The following is a 24,197-nucleotide window of genomic DNA, read 5'->3' as shown; positions in this document are numbered from 1 at the left end:
GATTTACCCCCTTCCTGACCAGACCACTTTTTTGCGAATCGGCACTGCATTGCTTTAACTGACAATTGCGCGGTCGGGCGACGTGGCTCCCAAACAAAATTGACGTTCTTTTTTTCCCCACAAATAGAGCTTTCTTTTGGTGGTATTTGATCACCTCTGCAGTTTTTATTTTTTGCGCTATAAACAAAAAAAGAATGATAATTTTGAAAAAAATGCATTATTTTTTACTTTTTGCTATAATATCCCCTCAAAAATATATAAAAAACATTTTTTTTCCTTAGTGTAGGCCGATACGTATTCTTCTACATATTTTTGGTATAAAAAAAAATCGCAATAAGCATTTTTTGATTGGTTTGCGCAAAAGTTATAGCGTCTACAAAATAGGGGATAGTTTTATGGCATTTTTTTAATATTTTTTTTTACTAGTAATGGTGGTGATCAGCGATTTTTATCATGACTGCGAAATTATGGCAGACACATCGGACAATTTTGACACATTTTTGGGACCATTGGCATTAATACAGCGATCAGTGCTATAAAATTGCATTGATTATTGTAAAAATGTCACTGGCAGTGAAGGGATTAACCACTAGGGGGCGGGGAAGGGTTAAGTGTGTCCTAGGGGTGTGTTTCTAACTGTCTGGGGGATGGGCTGTGTGTGACATCACACTGATCGCTGCTCCCTATGACAGGGAGCAGATGATCAGTGTCCTGTCATTAGGCAGAACGGGGAGATGCTGTTTACATTGACATCTCCCCATTCTTCAGCTCTGTCACACGATTGCGGGTTTCCCTATGGCGTTCGAGTCCGTGGGTCCCCCGGGCACGGTCACGGAGCTCGTGGCAGGCGCACGGCGGGAAATTCAAAGTAACGTACGGGTACGTTACTTTGCCCAGCCGTGCCATTCTGCTGACGTATATTTGCCGACAGTGGTCAGCAAGTGGTTTTATATATATATATATATATATATAGATATATCTATATATATCTATATATATATATATATATATATGCACATAAACAAGGGATATCATTTACAATTAGCATCTTTTAAACAAGTAATTACATTTTGCAGGAACTTCCCCAAATTGCCACATCATATTGTCTAATCAAAACTGCCCCATCATACTGCCACTATCAAAATTGCTCCATCAAAACTGCACAATCATACTTCCCCCATCAAATTTTCCCATCATACTGCCCCCATCAAAATTGCCACATCATACTGCCCCTTCAAAATTGCCCCATCATACTGCCCCTTCAGAATTGCCCCATCATAGTACTCTTTTCTAAACGATTAGTAAAGGCTGTCCCCTCCCCCGGGCTCTGTATGTAATCAGAGCTAAGATGTTCCAGCCGCCTCCCCCACCACCCATCACTGTGTATAAGAAGCTTTGGTAACCATGGCAATAAAAGCCTGGTTACCCTTTTTAAAAATGTCGCTGGCCGCCGCCTTGCATCGCGTCATTTACGGTTTTGATATAACATGATGCTATGGCCCAGCTATGCCTATTGCCTCCTGGGATTGATGACAAACATCTCCCAGGAGGCATTGCAGCCAGGAAATGAAATGCTCAGCCGTGGTCCGAGAGGTGGAAGTGAAGATTTCAGATATGCCAAATTGTTTTTAGCACACACAGCAGTTTGGGATGCTTTAAGGTTGATGTTTGGTAACTCAGACCTTCAGCTCTCTCCACATATTTTCTATGGGATTAAGGTCTGGGGACTGGCTAGGCCACTTCAGGACCTTCATGTGCTTCTTCTTGAGCCACTCCTTTGTTGCCTTGGTCGTGTATTTTGGGTCATTGTCATGCTGCAATACCCATCCACGACCCATTTTCAATGTTCTGGCTGAGGGAAGGAGGCTCTCACCCAGGATTTGATGGTACATGGCCCCGTCCATTGTTCCTCTGATGCGGTGAAGTTGTCCTGTCCCCTTACAGAAAAACACCAAGTCATGATATTTCCACCTCTATGTTTGACGGTGGGGATGGTGTTTTTGGGGTCATAGGCAGCATTCCTCCTCCTCCTCCAAATTTGGCAAGTTGAGTTGATGCCAAAGAGCTCAATTTTGGTTTTGTCTGACCACAACCCAGTTCTCCTCTGAATCATTCAGATGTTAATTTAGCAAACTTTAGACAGGCCTGTACATGTATTTTCTTGAGCAGGGGGACCTTGCTGGCACTGCAGAATTTCATTCCTTCACGTTGTAGTGTGTCACCATTTGTTTTCTTGGTGACTGTGGTCCCAGCTGCCTTGAAATCAATGACAAGATTCTCTCGTGTAGTTCTGGGCTGATTCCTCACCGTTCTCATGATCATTGAAACTCCACGAGGTGAGATCTTGCATGGAGCCCCAGACCGAGGCAGAGTGACAGTTTTATTTTGTGTTTCTTCCATTCGCAAAAAATCACACCAGCTGTTGCCACCCTCTCACCAAGCTGCTTGGCGATGGTCTTGTAGCCCATTCCAGCCTTGTGTAGGTCTACAATCTTGTCTCCGACATCCTTGGACAACTCTTTGGTCTTGGCCATGGTGGAGAGATTGGAATCTGATTGATTGATTGATTGCTTCTGTAGACAGGTGTCTTTTATACAGGTAACAAGCTGAGGTTAGGAGCACTCCCTTTAAGAGAATGGTCCTAATCTCACCTCGTTACCTTTATAGAAGACACCTGGGAGACAGAAATCTTGCTTATTGATGGGGGATCAAATACTTATTTCACTCTTTAAAATGCCAATCAATTTATAACTTTTTTTTTGTTTTTCTGTCTCTCACTGTTAAACTAAACCGACCATTAAAATATTAGACTGATCTTAGTCAGTGGGAAATCGTACAAAATCAGTAGAGGATCAAATACTTTTTTTCCCCTCACTATATATGCACTAGCACTTTTTCAGAGGGGTGAATTTGTAGAATGCAGCAAACTGACCTCCTTCATAGGTTTTTATCCTTCAGAGGAGCTGGTATTAGTCTGGTGGCCTGGGGGGGGGGGGGGGGGGGATTGGAATATGGACGGCGGGACCTGTGCTGCAATATTTTTACTTGTATGTTCTTTATACTAATACATTTTCTGAAGAGGTAGCCATGTGGATGTGTGTTTCCTTTTTTTTTTTTTTTGATGTACACCCAGATATTACCTTGCAATGACATTATCACTGTGCTGTACATTAACTTTGCAGGGAGCAGAGCTGTGGGAGGGGGCCCAGCAGGCTCCACCTACAACAAGCTTCCTGCTGAAAACTACAGAAGGGGCGGAGACAAGACCAGTCACCCTGCACAAGGAGAGAGAGCAGCAGTGACCAGTCTTTATTACAGGAAGTTGATGGGAACATCATAAATGGTGTTTCTGGTTTTGCTGGTTTTGTATTTCTGGCAAACATCATGCTGTCGGTCAGAATCCCACCTTAAGAGCTTTCTCAGCATCGGTCAACCCTTGATTCAAGGTGGATTGCTTTACAGAGGGCAGTTAGCAGGCATTGAGGAGGGGATATATCCCCTCCTCACTGCATTTTTTTTGATCCAAAAAAAGGGCAAACCATTGCGCCGCACCTATTGCAGGGCGGTTGTGGAGCGCACTACTGCCTGCTGAATGCGACATGCGTTTACATTTTTGCTGCAGAATGTGTACAGACCAGAGCGGTTGCATATTTTTGTTTAGATGGATGCTGGGGAGGGGGGGGGGCGCAGGGTTCTACCATCTGCTTGCACCACCTCGTAGGGCCCTGAGTGAATCCTGTGGGCAGTGTTGGCACTGTGCCCCCGTCCTACCTGCCATGTGTCACTTACTAAGCCGTAGCTGCTGCTATTAATAATCCACTTATCGATTGTTTCCCTCATAATGCAATCTCATTGTTCTCTGCTTCCCTTTTCCTTGATTAATTCATTCAATAGAATTATATATTTCATTTTAATTTTCCCGCAATGTTTATCTCATTTATTTCAAGTTGATTGTATCGTTTTTAGGCAATAGGCCAACCCCTAGTTCCTGTTTCCCACAAGATGAAGCCGTTTAAAGGGGCAATCCACCCTAAAGGGATGATATTTTATTTATTTATTTTTATACACTATACAGCCCAAGGATTGTGGACCATCACAACCTACCTATATAGCTAAAAGTATGTGAACACCTCTCAAAATGATTGAGTTCAGGTGTTTCCAGTGAAGGGTTCTGTTAATACTACAACATACAAAGACAATAGTATTTTTTAGGACTTTTACTGATTAAACTGATTCGTGATCGATTAATCGACTAATTTTGATTAATTACAACGCACATACATATCCAAATACTTTTAGCTGCTCCTTGCATTGTAACTCTGCATTAGTCAGTGGTAAATGTGGTATACACTATATACAATCACCTGACACTAGTTCGTTTCCACAATCCATGACTTAACTTCACAGTTCACACAAATACGTTTTAAATTCAAACTGTAGCACTGACGTAAGTAATTTCTTTTTCCCACAGTAGTGTGACAATCCCTCCACCTCCGGTCTAACTAATCACTCTCACCTTATGGCATGGACCCCTGTGCAAACAGGTGGTCATGCAAGCGGGTATCAAAAGGGTTAACACGGACCATAAACTTCTCTCACATCTCCTTAGATCTCAGCAAGTACGCCAGGTCATGGGTAGAAAGAAAAGATCTAAGTGCTCACCGCTTAAGTATCAGATTTAATTTTTGTGTTCAAACACAAACTACTCACATAAAGATGATAAAAACACAGCATGTAAACCGACAATCATGTTAGTTCCATGGGGCAGCAGCGGGTGACGTCATGCATAGCTCCTTCCCCATACGCGTTACGTTCAATCAAAACTTAAACGTCACTGGACTCCTCCCCCCTTGAGGCACTTGGGGAAGGGGGAGGAGTCCAGTGACGTTGATGTCCGTGACGTCACCGGATCGCCGATGAAACTCCCTGAAGACCCAGAAGCCTATGTAGAGGTGAGTACCGATCAAAAGAATTTTGATCGATCAAAAAAATTAGTCGATTAATTGAGGAATTCATCTTTAATGTCCACAGCGCTAGTATTTTTCCAACCTTGCGGTAACAGTTTGGTGAAAGCCCTTTTCTCTTCCAGCGTGACTGTGCTCCTCTGTACAAAGCCAAATACAAAAAGACATGGTTTAATGAGTTTGGTGTGGAGGAACTTGGGTGGCATTCACCTAGCCCTGCCTTCAACCCTACTGATCACCATCCATAAAGACATGGTTTGATGAGTTTGGTGTGGAGGAACTTGGGTGATCTTCACAGAGCCCTGACCTTAACTCTACTGATCATCATCCATAAAGACATTGTTTGATGAGTTTGGTGTGACGGAACTTGGTTGGCCTTCACAAAGCCTTGACCTCGGCCCTACTGATCACCATTCATAAAGACATGGTTTGATGAGTTTGGTGTGGAGGAACTTGGGTGATCTTCACAGAGCCCTGACCTTAACTCTACTGATCATCATCCATAAAGACATTGTTTGATGAGTTTGGTGTGACGGAACTTGGTTGGCCTTCACAGAGCCCTGACCTCGGCCCTACTGATCACCATTCATAAAGACATGGTTTGATGAGTTTGGTGTGGAGGAACTTGGGTGATCTTCACAGAGCCCTGACCTTAACTCTACTGATCATCATCCATAAAGACATTGTTTGATGAGTTTGGTGTGACGGAACTTGGTTGGCCTTCACAGAGCCCTGACCTCGGCCCTACTGATCACCATTCATAAAGACATGATTTGGTGAGTTTAGTATGGAGGGACTCCAGTTGCCTACACGTAGCCCAGACTTGAACTATAATAAACACTTTGGGTTTAATTAGAACTCTAATTGTGGATTAAATTTTCTCATCCAACATCAGTACCTCACCTCACAAATATTTGACTGAATGGACACAAATCCTCACAATCCAAAGACACAATCCAAAATCTTGTGGAAAGCCTTTCTAGGAGAGTGGAATCGGTTAAAGCCACAAAGGAAGGCTAACTTCTTACTGTCCACAGTTTTGGAATGGGATGTCCAACAAGCTCATAGAGGTGTGATGGTCAGGTGTTCACATATTTTTGGCCATTTAGTGTAGGTACAGTATAATGTATTTAATGACCTGCTGGTTTCCTGTGTCTGTTGAGGTGTCTATTTCTGAGACTTCTCTCTCTCTCTCTTATGGTTTATGACTGTTTTCAGAAGTTTTGGAAGTTTTGTGTGCTCTCCAGTAGGGGATGGTAGGAATCTCTCATAATGGGCCGAGCATGTGTATAGACCTGGAAACAAGATTCTCTTGCTATATCAACGGGTTGAAGGAAAGGAAATAGCTTCATTCTCCCATCATTGTTGATGGGGGAATCCTTCTCGCTGCACAATTGTGTTCTGACAGTGGGAGGTTTCCCGTTGGGATACAATGATCACCGCCGATGGCTATGATCACAGTAGAGACCGAATAATAAAAACCTGACAGGCTGGGTGTACTGAAGTCAATCGATAAATTGACTTCAGTACACCCAGCCTGCCCATAGATGGATTAAAATTTGTCCGGTTCCTGCTGAACCAGTTGAATTTTGATCCGTCGATGGCCAGCCTTACTTATTGTAGAGGTCTAGACGTGAGTCATTAGGGGCCAGAGACCACTGTTTCCACTCACAGAGCAAGGGTCTTTCTCTACGTTATGCTGGCAGGGGACAGGCTTTTGTACTCAGGCCACGGCTGCTTTCTAAATGAAAGAAAACAAAATGTAAGAATTTGCACACCTTTTGTTTTGATGCACCTGGAATATATCCAGAAGACACTCAACATTTTTAGGAATGTCAGTCTTCCAAAATGATGAGGAAGGTGGGTGTGTGGCCAGTGTACCTGCAGACGGTAATCTGTGGACTTTTTTGAACACCATAGAATCACTGTAAGAGGGGCTGTCAATTTATGTTTGTATGAGAATGTTATCTGTCTTCATAGGATAGCAACGGTACGAAGGAATATGTTCCAGAAGGGAGAAGTGCAAAGCCGCCCTGGTGGATTCTGGGGGATGATAAAGAGTGTCACGTCTTCGGCTCCTGGCAGTGAAAGTATCCTAAGTCGCTCTTCGTCTGTCTGGTTGTATCTGGGAGGTGGCCAAAACATCTAATACAACCTTTCTCAACCTTTTCAACACAGAGGAACCCTTGAAATAGTTCTCCGGTCTCGAGGAACCCCTACTAAGAATTAGAACTCTACAACTCATGATACATAGTGTGATGGTCAGTGAGAGGAATGGTCCTTACACTTGTGGTCATTGGGAAGAACGGTCCTTACACTTGTGGTCATTGGGAAGAATGGTCCTTACACTTGTGGTCATTGGGAAGAACGGTCCTTACACTTGTGGTCATTGGGAAGAATGGTCCTTACACTTGTGGTCATTGGGAAGAACGGTCCTTACACTTGTGGTCAGTGGGAAGAATGGTCCTTACACTTGTGGTCATTGGGAAGAATTACCTCCTTACAGATAGCTAAAAAGATCAATGGTGTCAGTGGGAACTTATCTGAGAGACAGAAATTGCCCAATGCTGAAGGAACCCCTACAACCTCTGGAGGAACCATAGGGTTCCACAGAAGCCTGGTTGAGAATCACTGATCTAATATATTGCAACAATAATGTAAATCATGTAATCCTATCACTAGGGTAAAATAATTAAATTATGACCACCATATATAAAAAAAAAAGAAGTTACCCTGTCAGGGTAGCAAAAGGTACAAAAAAAAAGTTGCACAGCAAGAGAAGAGGTATCATTGCCCCCTTCCCAGAAGCCCCTGTCTCTTTTATGTTCTCTCCATTACATCACTGCAGCCTCTGTCTGTCTCTTCGGCGTTCAACACTTTCGGTAGTTGCAGATTCCTTTGACCCCTGCCACATAGTGGTTCCTTCCTCTAACCCCATGGTCAAGACTCAGTAGAGACATGGAGGTCAGAGGATGGAACCATGGTGCACAGCGGGAGGGGACATGGGCATCCAACTTTCCTGGAAAAGTTGACTGCTAAATATAGTGCAACAGAACCTGCAGTGGAGTGAAAGTTGGAGACACTGTCCACCAGAGAGTTGAATGTAGTACCTCTTCTATTGCAGGGCACCCTTGCCCAGGATTTTTTCCTTAACAGAATCTGTTACCTTTCCACTGGGAGTAGAGTCAGATCTTTGCTCTCGAGTATTACAGGCCCCACTGGTATCCAACACTTCTGGGTAAGTCGGATACCTGGTCCACCATTACTGTGCGCTGTAGTTTCTCTTGCTGGCTGTTATACCACACAGTAGTGACCAAGTGGAAGGGACCTCAGAACCCAGTGCGGGGCGCACTCTCCTACACACTCAGAAGTTTGTGAACACCAGATGTGTGTGGAGCTTAGAAAAAGTGACCATTTGACTCAATGCCCATTGAAGCAAAATATTAAACCTCTATTTTTCTAGGGGTCTGGTAAATAAATTCAGCTAAACGTATTTTTATTAAGATTGCACCAACACCGGTATCGGTTCCGATACCCAAAACTGATACCTTTGCCATACAATTTGAGCCCATACAAAATGAATGGGCTCAAATCACACTGCAAAGAATTGCATGGAATTTGAACAGGAATGCTGTGCGATTCCTGTCCAAATCGCATGCTTTTTCCTGTACCGCTACTATGTAAACCCAGGCTTGTCATAGTAATTTCAACCTGGGTTCACACAGGAGCGGTGCGGTCGGACAGGAATCTGTTCAAATTCCATGCGATTTTTTGCATCGCAATTTGAGGCCATTCATTTTGTATGGGCTCAAATCACACCGCAAAGGTATCTGTACTCATTATTGCCGAATACTTGAATGAAAGTATTGGTACTTGTAGTCACCAGTAAAAAAAAAAACGGTACCGCTGCAACTATAATTTTTAATGAACTCGGATTTAAGGTAACCAATGAAAACAACAATTGAGCTACAAATAGCATTCAGCAACTGCTCAGGTTTTTTTTGTTATTTACATGATGCTTTCTGTATAGCTTTACACCCACCCAAAAGTGAAATATACTTTTTTGACAAGGTTGCCTTTCAAAGTTTATGAAATAGGGACTGTCTAAGCTACTCTCCAAACCAGTGGTTGACAACTTATGTGGTAAAGATTGGGCACATAGTAAAGGAAAGGATGGTCAGAAACTAGGGACAAACTTAGGGAAAGGATGGTCAGAGACTGCAGACATACTAGAGGGAAATGATGGTCAGAGAGTGTGTACAACTAGAAGAAAGGATAGTCAAAGAGTGTGAAAATAAGTGTACAGGCATACTAGAGGGAGATAATGGTCAGACAATGCAGACATACTTAAAAGAAAAGATGATCAGAAACTACAGACATACCAGAGAAAATGATGGTCAGAAACTGCAATACTACAGGAAATGGAGGTCAAAGATTTTGACCATACTAGAGGAAAGGATGGTCAGAGATTATGAACATTAGAGGAAATTACGGCAAGAGTCTGCAGACATACTAGAGGCAATGATGGTTAGAGAGTGTGGACAATAGAGGAAATTATGGTTAGAGATTGCTAACATACTAGAGGAAACAATGGTCAGAGACTGGGGACATATTAAAGAAGATGGTGGCCAGAGACTGGGGACATCCTAGAAGAATGAAGGCCATAGATTGCAAAAATACGAGAGGAAACGATGGTCAGAGATTGCTAACATAATAGAGGAAATGGTCAGAGACTGCGCACTTACTAGAAGAATGATGGTCATAGAGTGCAGACATACTAGCAGAATGTTGGTCAGGGACTGGGTACATGCTACAGGTTTGGATGCATGAAGCTTGTAAAGATCACTGCTATTACCCCTTTACAAATAATTGATCCCATAACTGCTAGGCTCCAAGGGCCACACAACAATTATAAAAGGAGGGTTTCCTGTTGGACCTTGGGCTGTAGGTTGGGCACCATGGATCTAAGCTAACCTAAATAGTTACTAGATTGAACTTGCTCTGGAAAGTAGCAGCTGAAGAGTGAATGAATGGTTGAATCTTGTTGATTGCTGGAGGACAAATCCGAAAGTTCCTGAGTCCTGTTGTGTTACTGCTTCCTTAACTCTGTCCATAGACCTCTCTCAGATCCAACAGGAGGTGGACGCTTTGGAGGAACTGAGCCGGCAACTCTTTTTGGAGACTGTGGACCTTTATGCCACCAAGGTGAGAAGATCCCTGAGAAACGCGCCAACACTGGAACAATCCAATTATATCCAAAATCTTTGTACTGTTGTGGAACATTCTAAATGGAAGGCCTTTACATTTCGACAACATACCACTTTCCTGTCTTATAAAGTAAAGACAAACTGTACTCAAAAAGGTTCTTAAAGTTTTGCACAGAGGTGGGAATATTTAGAACTTTTGTAAGGTTTTTATCGCTACTGGGCCCTCATTAAGGAGATTCACTCCTGCTTCCTGTCTTAATGACAGGCTATCACAAGTGACCTCCCTGGAAAGGAAGTGATGGGATATCCCTCTTATAGGGACAGAGAGAGCAACAACAGCACTTTTACTTAAAAGGATGACAAGAGGTTAGAACATCTGGGGTTTTTATTGCTCTCTGTGTCTTCTTGTCCCAGTGGCACCCACACCCTTATATTTCCTGTACTGGTGCCTTAGAGACAGGAAGTGAGGAGAAATCTCCCCAAGGATAATACAGGCAGCAATAAAATGTTGACAGAAGTTCTGATTCCAAATAGATCTATTGAATGCTAAAGGAAGGCTGGAGTTTGTGTTTAAAAGGTAAGTCAACTTTTGTATGAGTTTTACAGTTGAATGCCAAGATCATCAAATTGTATCTATATTTTATTTATATTGTTTTAATTATATATGATTGTAACAAAACATGGTGAATAATTGTCTTTAAAAATATGCAAACCCCAGAGGCCTATTGTTTAACCTCCATTTGTCATCCCAACCCATGCGATATCTGGCTCTGTTCTGGTTTGGTGGATGTCCTTGAGGTCTCTTCATGTGTCTTCATTCATGTCTCTGTTATAGGAGAGAATTGAATATTCTAAAACCTTCCAAGGCAAATACTTCAATTTCCTGGGTTACTTTTTCTCAATTTACTGCGTTTGGAAGATATTTATGGTAAGTGGATTCGGTCAGTGTTGCCCTTCATGTAACATTGTCTGAACAGTTTTTATCCTCTTTAATATCAATGCAAAGCCCATTTTTTTGCTTTATATAGATTTTAATGTCTGAAGATAGCCCTATCAGTCCCCGCATATGTGCGACTTCTAATGAGAGATAATACTTACCAGTCCCACTCCTGATGACTCCAATCTTTGTGCGCTTGCAGAGTGACACCTTCTGAGGAATCTTCAGCCTCCATGTCTGGAAGTGTTGCCCGCATTCTCCACCACAAGTTGTGGTTGCCACCCTCTGGCTTCTATAGCACTTTGGCTCTGCAGAGGACACAACAGTGACATAGTAGGGGATGCAACCAATAGACACAACTGGAAGTGTTGGATGCTGAAGATTGTTCAGCCTTTGTAGCTCTGCAAGAGAGTGGAAAGCGGAAAGTCACTGGGGACAGGGCTGGTAAGTATCGTAACTCTTCTCTTTTTTTACCAACAAATTTAGATTCTGTAGCATTCTAGGCATGTAATCTATTTTCTAGATAGAATGTGTTTTATGGAGCCTGTGCTTACCTTCCATAGCCTCACCTCACTTGTTCATGAAAGTTATTATCGTTCACAGATCCAGCGAGCATTGTCTCGTGTCTTTGGGTCACTTAAGCTTTGCATCAAGATCTTCCTGGATTTGCTCTTCATAAAATTCTGTCTTTTCTTCATGCAATTGCAGGCTACAATCAACATCGTATTTGACAGAGTTGGAAAGACTGACCCTGTGACCAGAGGGATCGAGATCACTGTGAACTACCTGGGCATTCAATTTGATGTAAGATTTTGCTTGTCTTTAAACAGTAAATGCCCCCAAAGACCAAAAAAAGGTGGCCAGACATGCATGTGTTATCTCACTACCTTTGGGTAGCAGGATTGGTCAGCAGCTCTAACATTCACACTCATGTGGATGTACTTAAAGGGGATCATGTCTTAAAGGGGATCTAAACGCTCATATACTTTACAGTCAACAAAACTGCCATCTTAGCCTCTGTTTGATCTGCAGTTGACCTGGTGCTGAACATGTAACACTAGCCATTTTATGGCTTGATGCTTTATTTGAAAGAATAAGAATCAGTTGTGACAGTTATCATTTACAGCATGCTTTGAATGTATCTGGTTTGAGAAACTTTGATGGGTTAATTCCACTTAAAGATGGCCAATAACATGTTTAGGTGCTATATAACTGAATTTATTATATACTTTATCTATGTTTTTTGTTCTTGTCTTGCTCAGGTGAAGTTCTGGTCCCAGCACATCTCCTTCATTTTGGTGGGAATCATCATTGTCACCTCAATCAGAGGGCTGCTTATCACACTCACCAAGGTACTGCTATAGGCTCTATGCCTCCCATAACGTATCTTCTATTGGGAAATATGAGGAAATTGGGGGGTCAGTAAAAAGCTCCATAGCCATGTAAAGGTTGGTAAATCTGCTGATTGACCCACATTTTAGAGGTGGTGTCGGCGTTAATTATATTTTGTATCGACTGTGTTGATTATACCGTGCTCTGAAAAAGTATTCACACCCCTTGCAATTTTCCACATTTTGTCATGTTACAACCAAAAACGTAAATGTGTTTTATTGGGATTTTATGCGATAGACCAACACAAAGTGGCACATAATTGTAAAGTGGAATGAAAATGATAAATGTTTTACGAATATGTGAATATGCTGTTCACAGTTTCATAAATGGACACTTTGATCGTTTTGGTGTCCATTTATGAAGCAGTGATCAGCAGTGATCCTGAGGTTCGCCGCTGATCACAGTCCATAAACAGTTTGTGAAACAGAGATAATCGGGGGAATATGTTCTCCCACCAATGATCTCCGCACACTGAGAATCCTCATTGACTGACACAGTACCGGCCAGTTTATAAAGCTGCGATCTCAGCGCTTCACTGGTGATCTGTGTCAGAGTTTACCCTCACCGATTCACAAGCTCAGAGGTGGAGAATTGGGGAGTGTAGAGAGAATCTCGGGGGATCTGAGGAGGAAAGAGGAAGATTTTTAACTTCCTTATACCTCGTTCAGACCCCCCAACACTGTAACCATGTCCCCCTGTCATATTTATGTGTATACACATGTTGTGATGGATTAGAACTATAAATTAGTTCTTGGTTATCTGCTGCTATTCCTAATTAAAAAGTATAAATGTGCATGCACATTAGAAGTAAACACTCTCTGAGATATGTTCAGCTCAGGCTACTTCTAAATACTGATTTATTGGTGGGCGGTGTTGATATTTTATACAGAAAGATACGTCATTACTATGTCAGTCTAATTGGTACATCTTATTGGTTACAATACAAGAGAAATGAAGAAACTTGATGCTTGAAGTTTGGTTGAAGCTGGTTCTGTTATCTCGAATGCATTCTTTTAATGCGGGGGATGTAGGGTATAGACACCATCTTGGCTCCGCAGAACAGGGTCAATCTGTATGCTACATAATAAGTAAGGAGCATGGGAACATGTATACACATAAGCAAATAGACATTTTCTGATTATCATTATGTACATTGGATTCCTTAACAGTCCCCCCTAAAATGGCTATTTTCTTCTGTCCCTCATCTAAAAGGTCCTACTCACCTGGCCCATTCTCCTCAGCAACTCTTTTTAAGCTGTATATAGAGTTGGGCAGCAACTAGTTCACTACCCCCCTCGATACAGCTGGAGAAGGGCAATCAGGTGCTATCTAGCCCTATAACCCTAGAGGATTGTGAGATTTTGGACAGGGAGTGACTGTAGAGGAGTGAAGGGTTTGTCACCCTCCATCATAAGAGGGTCCTCTTCTTCTTAGTGGAGAAATGTAGGTGGGCTGTTGTCTACAGCCTTGCTCATTAACTTCTTTACGAAAGGTAGAATACAGCATACAATCGGGGGGGTAAAAGAACCAGGATTATTAGTACCGTTACCCCTATCTGGGCGAGCACCTTCTGACACCCACTCATCCAGCTAAAATATTGATCCCATGGGTCTGTAATACCGGAGTTCTTCTTCAACTCCAATGACAAATCTTCTAATTTCTTTATAGCTAAAGTTACTTTACCATTTGGGCCGGTATTATCAGGAATGTAGGTGCAACAGGTTCCCGTTTTTTCTATTTTTACAGACACTTCCTTTCTCAGCTAACAGCATGTCTAAGGCCATCCGGTTCTGGAATGTCATGTAGGAAGTGGGGGGTAACTGGCCAGCAATTCCCTGGCTTTGAATTCATCAGGGACCCCCCTTGGGACCCCTATAGCATCTATGTACACATGAGGGTCAAAGCTTCCGGAGAGAGCTGCTCGCTTCCTCCTCTGACTGTGTGCTGGGTCAGTGTATGTATCAGGGGTATCTTCTGCTAGGATATGGAGGGGCGTAATCACCTTTTCAGGGCACATTCACCGGTCCAGATACCCTCTAATCTGGTCCTATGTTTCAACCCACTGTCCCTCCCAGGAACCACAATTCTGGCCCCAGTAACTGTCTGTAAAACACACATATTACCATCAGGGATGTCTCACCTTACCAACAGGGATGTCACTGTACCAATGGCATTGCCATGAAAGAGTCAAACGGACAAGGTACTATGTCACAGTAATCAAAGGTAAAGGTGGTCACATGTGTCCCTGAAGAGTTGTACCAAAATGTAATTATGTTATCATTTTTTTTTTTTTTTTTGTGATGACCACCTCCTGAGCCTCCCCCCTAGACCAAACAGAAAAAGGATATGCAGCATGGTCGTCATGAAGTGGGCGGGATCTTGTCCTTGGGGGTGGAGCTTTCTTGCAGTGGGAGGCGTGTATTCAGGTATTCTTCCCGGCCAATTCCACTGAGGTGGCTGTGGTCAGCAAAACTTGGAATGGACCATCATATCTGGGTTCAAGAGAATGTTTTCTCACAAATTTCTTTACCAGCCCCCAATCTCCAGGCAGTAGTTGGTGTGTTCCTGTATCTAATTCAGGATCTGGAATGGAAGAAAACACCTGGACATGCATTTGGGTTAATTCTCGTGATAATGCGGTTACATAATTAGTCAACACATCAGATTGCAACTGTAACTGTTGTGGAAAGTGACAGCCAAGTCTGGGGGCTGAACCAAACTAAATTTTATAAGGAGATAGGGCATATTTCCCCCGGGGTGTGTGTCTGACACTGAACAGGGCAGTGGGCAAACTGTCTGGCCGACTCATGTTAGTCTTTTGGGCCATCTTTAACATCCTGTTTTTCTAGTGTCCCTTTCATCCTTTCTACCTTCCCGCTACTTTGAGGGTGGTAAGGGGTGTGTAGAGCCAACTGAACCCCCAGTGCTGCCCTAATCTTTTGTAAGGGTTGCTGTGAAGGCTGGGCCTGATCGCTCTCTATCACCTCTGGGACCTCAAATCTACATACTATCTCACTCAGTAGTTCCTTAGCTGTGGTCCTGGCAGTCATGTCCACCTGCACTAGGGCGTATTCGAATCTGTCACTCCTTTGGCATTTGGGAGTGATCAATTTGTATCCTCTGGAAGGGGTATAGAGCTTTTGCCAGGTGCTTCTTCTGTGCCTTTTCTGTACATTCTGGGTTACATTTGTTGCAGATAGTGCATGATCTGCAGAAGTTGTTGGTCAATGAAGTAACTCATAAGTTCATAAGAGTCTTTGTCAAGTGGGCAGTTCCATTTGCCCATTGCACCATGGCTGGGTACATACTCCTGGGTAGACAAGGCTTCTTGCTGCACTCGAATAGTCCATCTCTGAGAGTTCCTCCTCTCCGTTTTCCAGCTTTCCTTCTCATCCGGACTTGCTGCTTCCTGTAATTATTTCAGATAAACTCTGTCCACTGGGAGAGTCTGTAGGGTATGCACAGGGTGGTCTTCTTCTACCACCCTGCTGTCCACTTCCCGTGGAACACTGGCTGTCTGTTTGGCAGCTGAATCGGCTAGATTGCCTCAAGCTTCCTTCGAGTTGAGTTTGTCGTGTGCTTTTACTTTAGAATAGTCACTTGGGTTGGGAGAAGCAGGGCGTCCATCAAGTCCTTGATGGCTGAGCTATGTTTCACAGGTGTTCCTGCAGCCATCAGGAACCCTCTGTCCTTCCAGATAACACCAAAATCATGGGCAACGCTGAAAGCATATCTTGAGTCCGTATGAATGTTGGCTCTTTTTCCCTCTGCCAATTTACATGCTGTAGTAAGTGCTTGCAGCTCTGCCACCTGTGCAGACATCACCGGCGGTAAGGTTTCAGTTTGGAGAACCGAGTTTTCAGTGGTGACCTGGATCCTGCAGGGGTATTTCACTCACGGTGGGGATATGCGTGGTTTCCAGCCGCATTCGTTCGATGCAGTTATGGGGTGACAAGTCAAGACTCGACTCCTCCTCCTTACCCCCCTCGAGAAGTGGAAGAAGGGTGGTAGGTTTCGGTGTTTGACAACGTAATAGAGTAATGCTGTCTAGAAGGTAGAAACACAGGAGTCTCAAGTGTCTGGCAATGGACAAAAGTTTTTGGCTGGATCTTGGTGGAGTATGGGAGCAATGTCATGGGGAGCAAGCAGAACGAGGCAGAGTCCGAGAGCCAAGTCCAAAGTTTTGTCAAACAAGGCTTGTGCAGCAAAGACAGCTCTCAGACACGATGGGCCTCCTCTTGCTATCGCATCCAGCCGACAGGAATAATATCCTATAGGGCGTAGGCAGATGCCGTGTGATTGGGCGAGTACACCTGTAGCATGTCCCAGATGTTCGGATACAAAGGGCTTGAACGTTTTGTCGTAGTCTGGGAGCCCTAGCGCCAGAGATGGTGTGCTTGAAGGCCTCAAAGTTGGATATTGCTTCAGGAGACATCTGGAAGGGGTCTGATTTCAGGGCATCATACAAAGCTTGCATCAGTAGGGAGCCTTCTGGAATCCATGCTCTGCAATACGAAATTAGTCCAAGGAAGGAATGAAGGGGCTTCTGGCCTTGTGGCAGTGGGATGTCAGAGATTGCTTACACCCTGTCTTCAGTGAGGTGTATTGTCCCATGGGACAAGACAGTGTCCAAGAACAATTAAAGATGTTGAGCACCACTGCAATTTGGGCTTTGAGGCTTCGCAACCCTGTGTGGCAAGATAGCCCAACTGGCTTTCTGAGGTGACTTCAACAGTGGGTAAGTCAGCTGCACAGTGGAGAAGGTCATCAACATATTGGAGGAGAGTCACTTCCAGGTGATCCTCTTGTTATATGTCAAGGATGATAGCCATAGCGTTTGCAAACTAGCTTGGAGAGTTCTGTGCCCCTTTTTGGCATAACTGTCTGGGTACGTTGCTGCTTCTTTTCGTGTGAGAAGGCAAAGAGGTACCTGCAGGAAGGATGCAGGGGTACACTGTAGAATGCATTTGCCAGGTCCACCACAGTGAAGTACTCAGCCATTGGAGGTACAGCTGATAAGGTATGTGGATTTGGCACAATTGGGGTGTCCAACACTGTGACTTCGTTAATTGCTCGCAGATCCTGCACCATCCTGTATCTGTCAGGTTCTCCCTTAGGTGTTTTCTTCTTGACAGGAAAAAGAGGTGTATTACATGGTGAGGTACAGGGGATCAAGGCCCCATTCTGGACCAAGGCAGCTACATGTTTCGAGATAGCTTCTGATTGCGCCAACTTAAGTGGGTATTGTGGTTTCCGGGGCAATGATGCGCCCTCTTTGAGCTTGACTGAAACTGGTGGCACTTTTAAGTGACCAATGTCTTCCGGGCCTGTGGACCATAGACACGCAGGAATTCTGTCAAGTACTTCCTGTGGTATTGAACTTGGAGTTATTGCTCCATGAAGTGTCATCAGGAGAGGCAGAGAATACAAAGCAGATGAGTCTTCCAAGGATAGGGGAGTATGTAACCTCACACCCCCCCCCATAGGTGTGAAAATGATTGACGCCTGTAGTCTGGACAGCACATCAGCTCCTTGTAGATTCAAGGGACATGTAGAGGACACCACAAATCTGGTAAGCAAATCAGGAAATGTCCTCACTTGGAGAGGCTCAGTGAGTGGACTGGAGCGGGGCACCCCATCCACTCCCACGCAGGAAACATCAATAGTGGAAAGGAAAGAATTATCAGGCAGGTCCTCAGCCCTCAACACACTCCTGGCTGCACTCATGTCAATGAGAAAAGTGGTAGGTTTTCCTTGTATAGGTAACGTGACCTTTGCTAGGGGTCCCCCAGTCTCATTTTAGGACACTGTCATAAGGGGTGACACAGGTTTGCCCATTTCCTAGCATGAGTTGGGGCGTGGTGGTGAAGGTCCATGTCCACGTTGCCCTTCGCAGGGATCCCTGTCATGTCTCAGATGTCTTGGGGCTCTGCGTACTCTTCTGATGTGACCCCGCTTCCCACAGTTGTAACAGATGATCTTTTCCCTGGTATTGGGCAGTGGTGGTGGACGAGTGTAGGCGGGATCTTCGTCTTGTGTTACCATGAGGGGCGTTGGTTTTTTCCTTTTTGGTTTTCTATCCCTCTGGCCACCAACGGTAAATTGGACATTTTCATTGAGCGATATTCAGGGTGGGCCACCATCAGGCTTTTTCTGATATCCTCTCTGAGTCCTGAGACAAAAGCAGATGATAACATGTGTGTGTGTGTGTGTGTGTGTGTGTGTGTGTCTTTTCATAGAGGGAGAAGCCCAGATCATCAAAGGCCTGTATGAGTCTAGCATGATACTTCTCCACAGACTCCCCTTTATCTTGGGCAATATCTTGGATTGTGGTGGTCTGATCTGCCAATTTCTCCTTTGCCCAATCGCGAAGTTGGGCACAGAACTCCAAGCCTGAGGTATAAGAAGTGGCACTTGCCAGGCAGGCATCATTGAAGGCTGTCTGCATGACTGGCCAAAAGACATGTCCTGCTTTAATTTGGCATAGGCTGATCAAGTCTCTCCAGGCAGCTGAGTAAGCTTCTTGTATCTGCACTATCCTGCGGTAGAAGGGCATTGGCTGTTTCTCTGGGTCAGGCAGACTTGTCACTAAGGTTGCTGCTTGTGATGGGGTAAAAGCGACATACATCACCGGTGCCCCTTCTGGTAACCGAGACTGGTGTTGGGGCAGGGAAGGGGCACTGTTCCTTATGGTTGTCAGCATACGTTTGAGATCCTCCCGGAACTGTGAGGCTGGAGCCGGATTAAGGGTTAAATCAGCAGGTGGCCTTGCTGCCTGTTGTTGGTCTTCCTACTCGGATGCTTCTTCATCATTAACATATCCGGCAAGTGAAGGTAGTGCTTCCATATTAGGGAAGACAGGTGTGTGGTAGGAACCATCCTGGTTTAAAACGGGAAGAACTGGGTATAGGCCATGGCTGGGCCTATTGGGTGTACCAAGATGGCCGCCGGCAGGAAGTGCACAGGGCTGTGCCTGAAGTGTGGGCTTGGGTGTACCAAGATGGCCGCCGGCAGGAAGTGCACTGGGCTGTGCTTGAAGCGTGGGCTTGGGTGTACCAAGATGGCCGCCACTGGGAGTGGTCACAGTGGGTTGTGCTCGGGTTGGGGTGGTGAGAAGGGGGTGGGCGTTAGGCGGATAGCAGGGTTGTCCCTCCCCTCCTTCGTTCCAGTTTTTTGTATATGGGGGCGGTACAGCCACATTATCAACTCTGTGATACACATACATCCTCTTCTATCCAACCTTCTTTGTGCAATGCCCTTGCCGTCCTGTACCATGCTTCTGCCACATTCAATAAGCCGTTATCACACAGAGTCCCCTTTGTCTTCTTATCAGCACATGCCATTCCTCTGCTTCTTGCAACATCTTCTCTCTTCTTCTAATATCACATTCTAGCATTCCCTTCTCTCTCTCTCTCTCTCTCTCTCTCTCTCTCTCTCTCTCTCTCTCTTTCAGCGGACGGCTTAAGAGGAGAATACAGGCAACAAAGTGGTTAATACTCCTCTGACTGCTGTCTTATCAAAGAATTCCTAGGGTGGGGGCTCGCATCCCTGCGAGAGATCTGTCTCCTCGCACACTCCTGACTATTCTATCTCTTCGAGGGTCAAAACTAGCACGTCAGAGGTGGTGTGGAGCAGTGGCTTATGGCCCAACTGAATCTCCAGGTAGCCACCTTCTCTCCAACCCTCTTCGTGTATATCAAACAGTAATGGACAAATACACACACAGGACATGACACCTGACACTCTTTAAACTGCAAAGATAGCTCTCGGGAAAAGCTCACCTGAGTCACAAGACTGCCAAATTCCAGCTAGCCTTCTTTCAAACTGCCCTAATTCACAGTTTGAGATAAACCCTCAGGAAAGCTTTCCCGAGCAGAACATTCATAGACGTTTTGCAAGGCTGCCACATCCGCAAGCCTTCTTTCAAACTGCCCTAATTCACAGTTTGAGATTAACCCTCAGAGGTCCTACACAGCCAACCTCGAGTAACCCCGTCTATAAATGCCTGCAGAATTCCACCCCACCACTAGAGGTAGAATCTAGGGGTGAGGATGGACACACGCCTGCAGCTGCACTTTCAGTCTGCTAAATTTGCAATCCTTCAGAATGACAGACACTGAACAGATAATAGTCAGCAGAAAACCATTAGCAGGTTCGTTAAAACGGCTTCAGGCGAGAAATAAGTTACCTGCCTCTTTGAACAATCGAAAGGAGCCAACAAGACAAAATCAACCAGTCAAACCAGAGAAGTCGTACAAATGGTAAGGATAAATATGCTTACCGTACTGTTAGGGCTGCGCGCTTAACCCCCTTCTCTGGTCTGGCCAGCCGTTCAGTCCTGGAATGCGGTCTCCCTTCGATTGAAGCCTGAAAGCCCCCACACACGGGCGCCAGTTGTGATGGATTAGAACTATAAATTAGTTCTTGGTTATCTGCTGCTATTCCTAATTAAAAAGTATAAATGTGCATGCACATTAGAAGTAAACACTCTCTGAGATATGTTCAGCTCAGGCTACTTCTAAATACTGATTTATTCGTGGGCGGTGTTGATATTTTATACAGAAAGATACGTCATTACTATGTCAGTCTAATTGGTACATCTTATTGGTTACAATACAAGAGAAATTAAGAAACTTGATGCTTGGAGTTTGGTTGAAGCTGGTTCTGTTATCTCGAATGCATTCTTTTAATGCGGGGGATGTAGGGTATAGACGCCATCTTGGCTCCGCAGAACAGGGTCAATCTGTATGCTACATAATAAGTAAGGAGCATGGGAACATGTATACACATAAGCAAATAGACATTTTCTGATTATCATTATGTACATTGGATTCCTTAACAATATATATATATATATATATATATATATATATATATATATATATGTAATGTGTATATGTTGTGACGATCCGGAGTGATTAGGTTCAAGTGGTGCATGCAGTTTTCCAGAAATGTGCCACTCCAGACTGCGTTTTTTAGGGCACAGCAGCCCACTTTTATTTAAAGGTAACGAAAAAGTTCAAACAAACAGTAATCTTCCCTCGCATGGGGTTCCACCATCACTGTATAACCAAACGATAGCCCCCTGGCATACTCACTGTCAGCGTTTTGGTCCCGGGCCACATCTGCCAGCTACAGACGTACACACAGGCTGCCACCTACAGTCTTATGCCCTGTACACACTTTCGGATTTTCCGTCGGAAAATGTGCGATCGGATCGTGTTGTCAGAAAATCCGACCGTGTGTGGGCTCCATTGGACTTTTTCCGTCGGAAGTTTGAGAGCTGAATCTAAAAATTTTCGACAACAAAATCCGATCATTTAAATTATGATCGTGTGTAGACAATTCCGACGGACGAAGTGCCGCGCATGCTCGGAATAAATTATTGGCTACTGCCCTCTTTATAGTCCCGTCGTACATGTTGTACGTCACCTCGTTCTGAACGATCGGATTTTCCGACAACTTTGTGTGACCTTGTGTATGCAAGACAAGTTTGGGCCAAAATCCGTCGGAAAAAATCTGACAGATTTTGTCGTCCGAATGTCCGACCGTGTGTACAGGACATTAGACTCCGAGACCTCCTGTCTCTTTCTCCTGGAGCCGTCTTCTACTGCGACCCTCCTGACCTAGGCCAATCTTCCTGTCTGCTGGGTGGAGCTGTCTCCAAGTCTGAGCCCTGACCTCTATTCCTGGGATGTTTATGAACCCAGCCCACAGGTGTGCAATTAGTATTCCTGCCAAAATCAGGCACACACTGCTCATATGCACCTGTGACATGGAGTCGCGTCTCCACAATGTGTGTGTGTGTGTGTGTGTGTGTGTGTGTGTGTGTATATATATATATAAAATGTGTGTGTGTATACATATATATATAATGTAGGGGGACTTGTTATTTTTTTAACATTAACCGTGCCATCTGTCAGTGTATTGAGCAGTGATAATTTATCACTGCTTAACCACTTAAGCCCCGGACAAATTTGCAGCCAAAGGACCAGGCTCCTTTTTGAGATTTGGCACTGCGTCACTTTAACTGACAATTACGCAGTCGTGCGACGTGGCTCCCAAACAAAATTGGCGTCCTTTTTTTCCCACAAATAGAGCTTTCTTTTGGTGGTATTTGATCACCTCTGCGGCTTTTATTTTTTGCGCTATAAACAAAAATAGAGCGACAATTTTGAAATTTTTTTAATATTTTTTACTTTTTGCTATAATAAATATCCCCAAAAATATATAAAAAAAATGTTTTCCTCAGTTTAGGCCGATACGTATTCTTCTACATATATTTGGTATAAAAATCGCAATTAGCGATTATTGATTGGTTTGTGCAAAAGTTATAGCATTTACAAACTAGGGGATAGTTTTATGGCAATTTCATTAATATTTTTTTTTTTTACTAGTAATAGCGGCGATCAGCGATTTTTATTGTGACTGCTACATTATGGCGGACACATCGGACATTTTTGACACATTTTTGGGACCATTGTCATTTATACAACAATCAGTGCTATTTAAATGCACTGATTCCTGTGTAAATGACACTGGCAGTAAAGGGGTTAACCACTAGGGGGCAGTGTAGGGGTTATGTGTGACGTTATGTGCTTTTTTTTTATTGTAGGGGGGCATGGAATGCCGGAGAATGAAACAGTGAATAGATTTCACTGCTTCATAAACGGACACCTTTATGAAAGTGGTGGACCACATTTTTCAGGGTGCAGCTAACCAGCCACTGTCAGTCATTTAGGAGGTGATCCTACCTCCTCCTAAATGCGTTTTTATTTTTTTGTTTGTTTTTTGGCATGTGGTGGCGTTGCGGCCACATTGACTTGAATAGATGAGTTTGACAGGCAGTACCTCCCATCAACTTGACATGCCCGTTAAATTTGCTACAGCCACAATGCAGAACATTGCGGCCATGGCATGTGATCAGTCTCCTTCAAGGCTGTATTGTAAGCTTTGGATGGGTGTTCAGGGGGGTGGTAAAACCATGGCTCAACCACCTGTTTTTTACAGTGGCCCTTAATAATTTAGTTGCCCTTCTCTGCACTTTCTCTAGTTTTTGCCCAAAACTGACCTGCAAACTCCAGATGAGGTCTTACTAATGCTCCCTAATTCAAGCTAATAAATATTTATTTTGATAGATAAACATAGAGGGCGTAGACCAGGGGTAGACAACCTTAAAGAGGTGGCGGTCTACCTGAATAACATGGGAGAAGTCAATGATCACCGGACACAGTGTCTCCTCCTCACATCTGATCTAAACCTCTAATTGTCGTACTACCTTAACGTAATCGCGTGCATTGCACGGCAATCATGGGTTTAAATCAGGTGGTGAGGAGACAACATATCGCCTCATCGCCTCCTCGCCACCGGTCAAACACACCCAGATTGCTTTTCAGAGGAGCAGCAGTGCCTCGTGCACTTGTGAATGAGCCCTTAGTTGCATTCAGCAGCAGCATCCTTAGGGCTCATTCACATGTAAAGTTTGGGGGTGGTAAAACCCTGCAGTTGGGTTGAGAATTTACTGCCCCCAGTCCCTATCCCCCATTAGCTGCTGAGGCAGTAGCCAAAGGTGTACACATGCTGCAGCAAGGATTAAGCACATTGTTGCTTTTGGTGTGTGCTACCGCTTGCCAATCACGACTCATTCAACTCTGCAAGTGCCTTGCAACTACTTGCTTCTGCGGGGTCCAAGGGGTT

The 24,197-nt window shown here is 44.2% G+C and overlaps 1 protein-coding gene across 1 annotated transcript in view; it reads left to right on the top strand.

Moving 5' to 3' along the window:
• The window catches only part of GPR89B (G protein-coupled receptor 89B), a 106,530-nt gene that overhangs the window by 64,712 nt on the left and 17,621 nt on the right, over window positions 1-24,197 (top strand). Inside the window, exons 9-13 of the mRNA XM_077479789.1 lie at window positions 6,945-7,054; window positions 10,081-10,169; window positions 11,007-11,099; window positions 11,817-11,912; window positions 12,371-12,460. Of these exons, the coding sequence (XP_077335915.1) occupies window positions 6,945-7,054; window positions 10,081-10,169; window positions 11,007-11,099; window positions 11,817-11,912; window positions 12,371-12,460 (478 nt within the window). The remainder of the gene's footprint in view (window positions 1-6,944; window positions 7,055-10,080; window positions 10,170-11,006; window positions 11,100-11,816; window positions 11,913-12,370; window positions 12,461-24,197) is intronic.

This window comes from Lithobates pipiens, unplaced genomic scaffold, assembly GCF_037356315.1.
Source record: "Lithobates pipiens isolate NorthernLeopardFrog02 unplaced genomic scaffold, aLitPip1_a1.2 Scaffold_16, whole genome shotgun sequence".
Lineage (NCBI taxonomy): Eukaryota > Metazoa > Chordata > Amphibia > Anura > Ranidae > Lithobates > Lithobates pipiens.
Note: the sequence above shows the minus strand (reverse complement) of the source record. Positions and strands in the feature narration are given on the sequence as shown.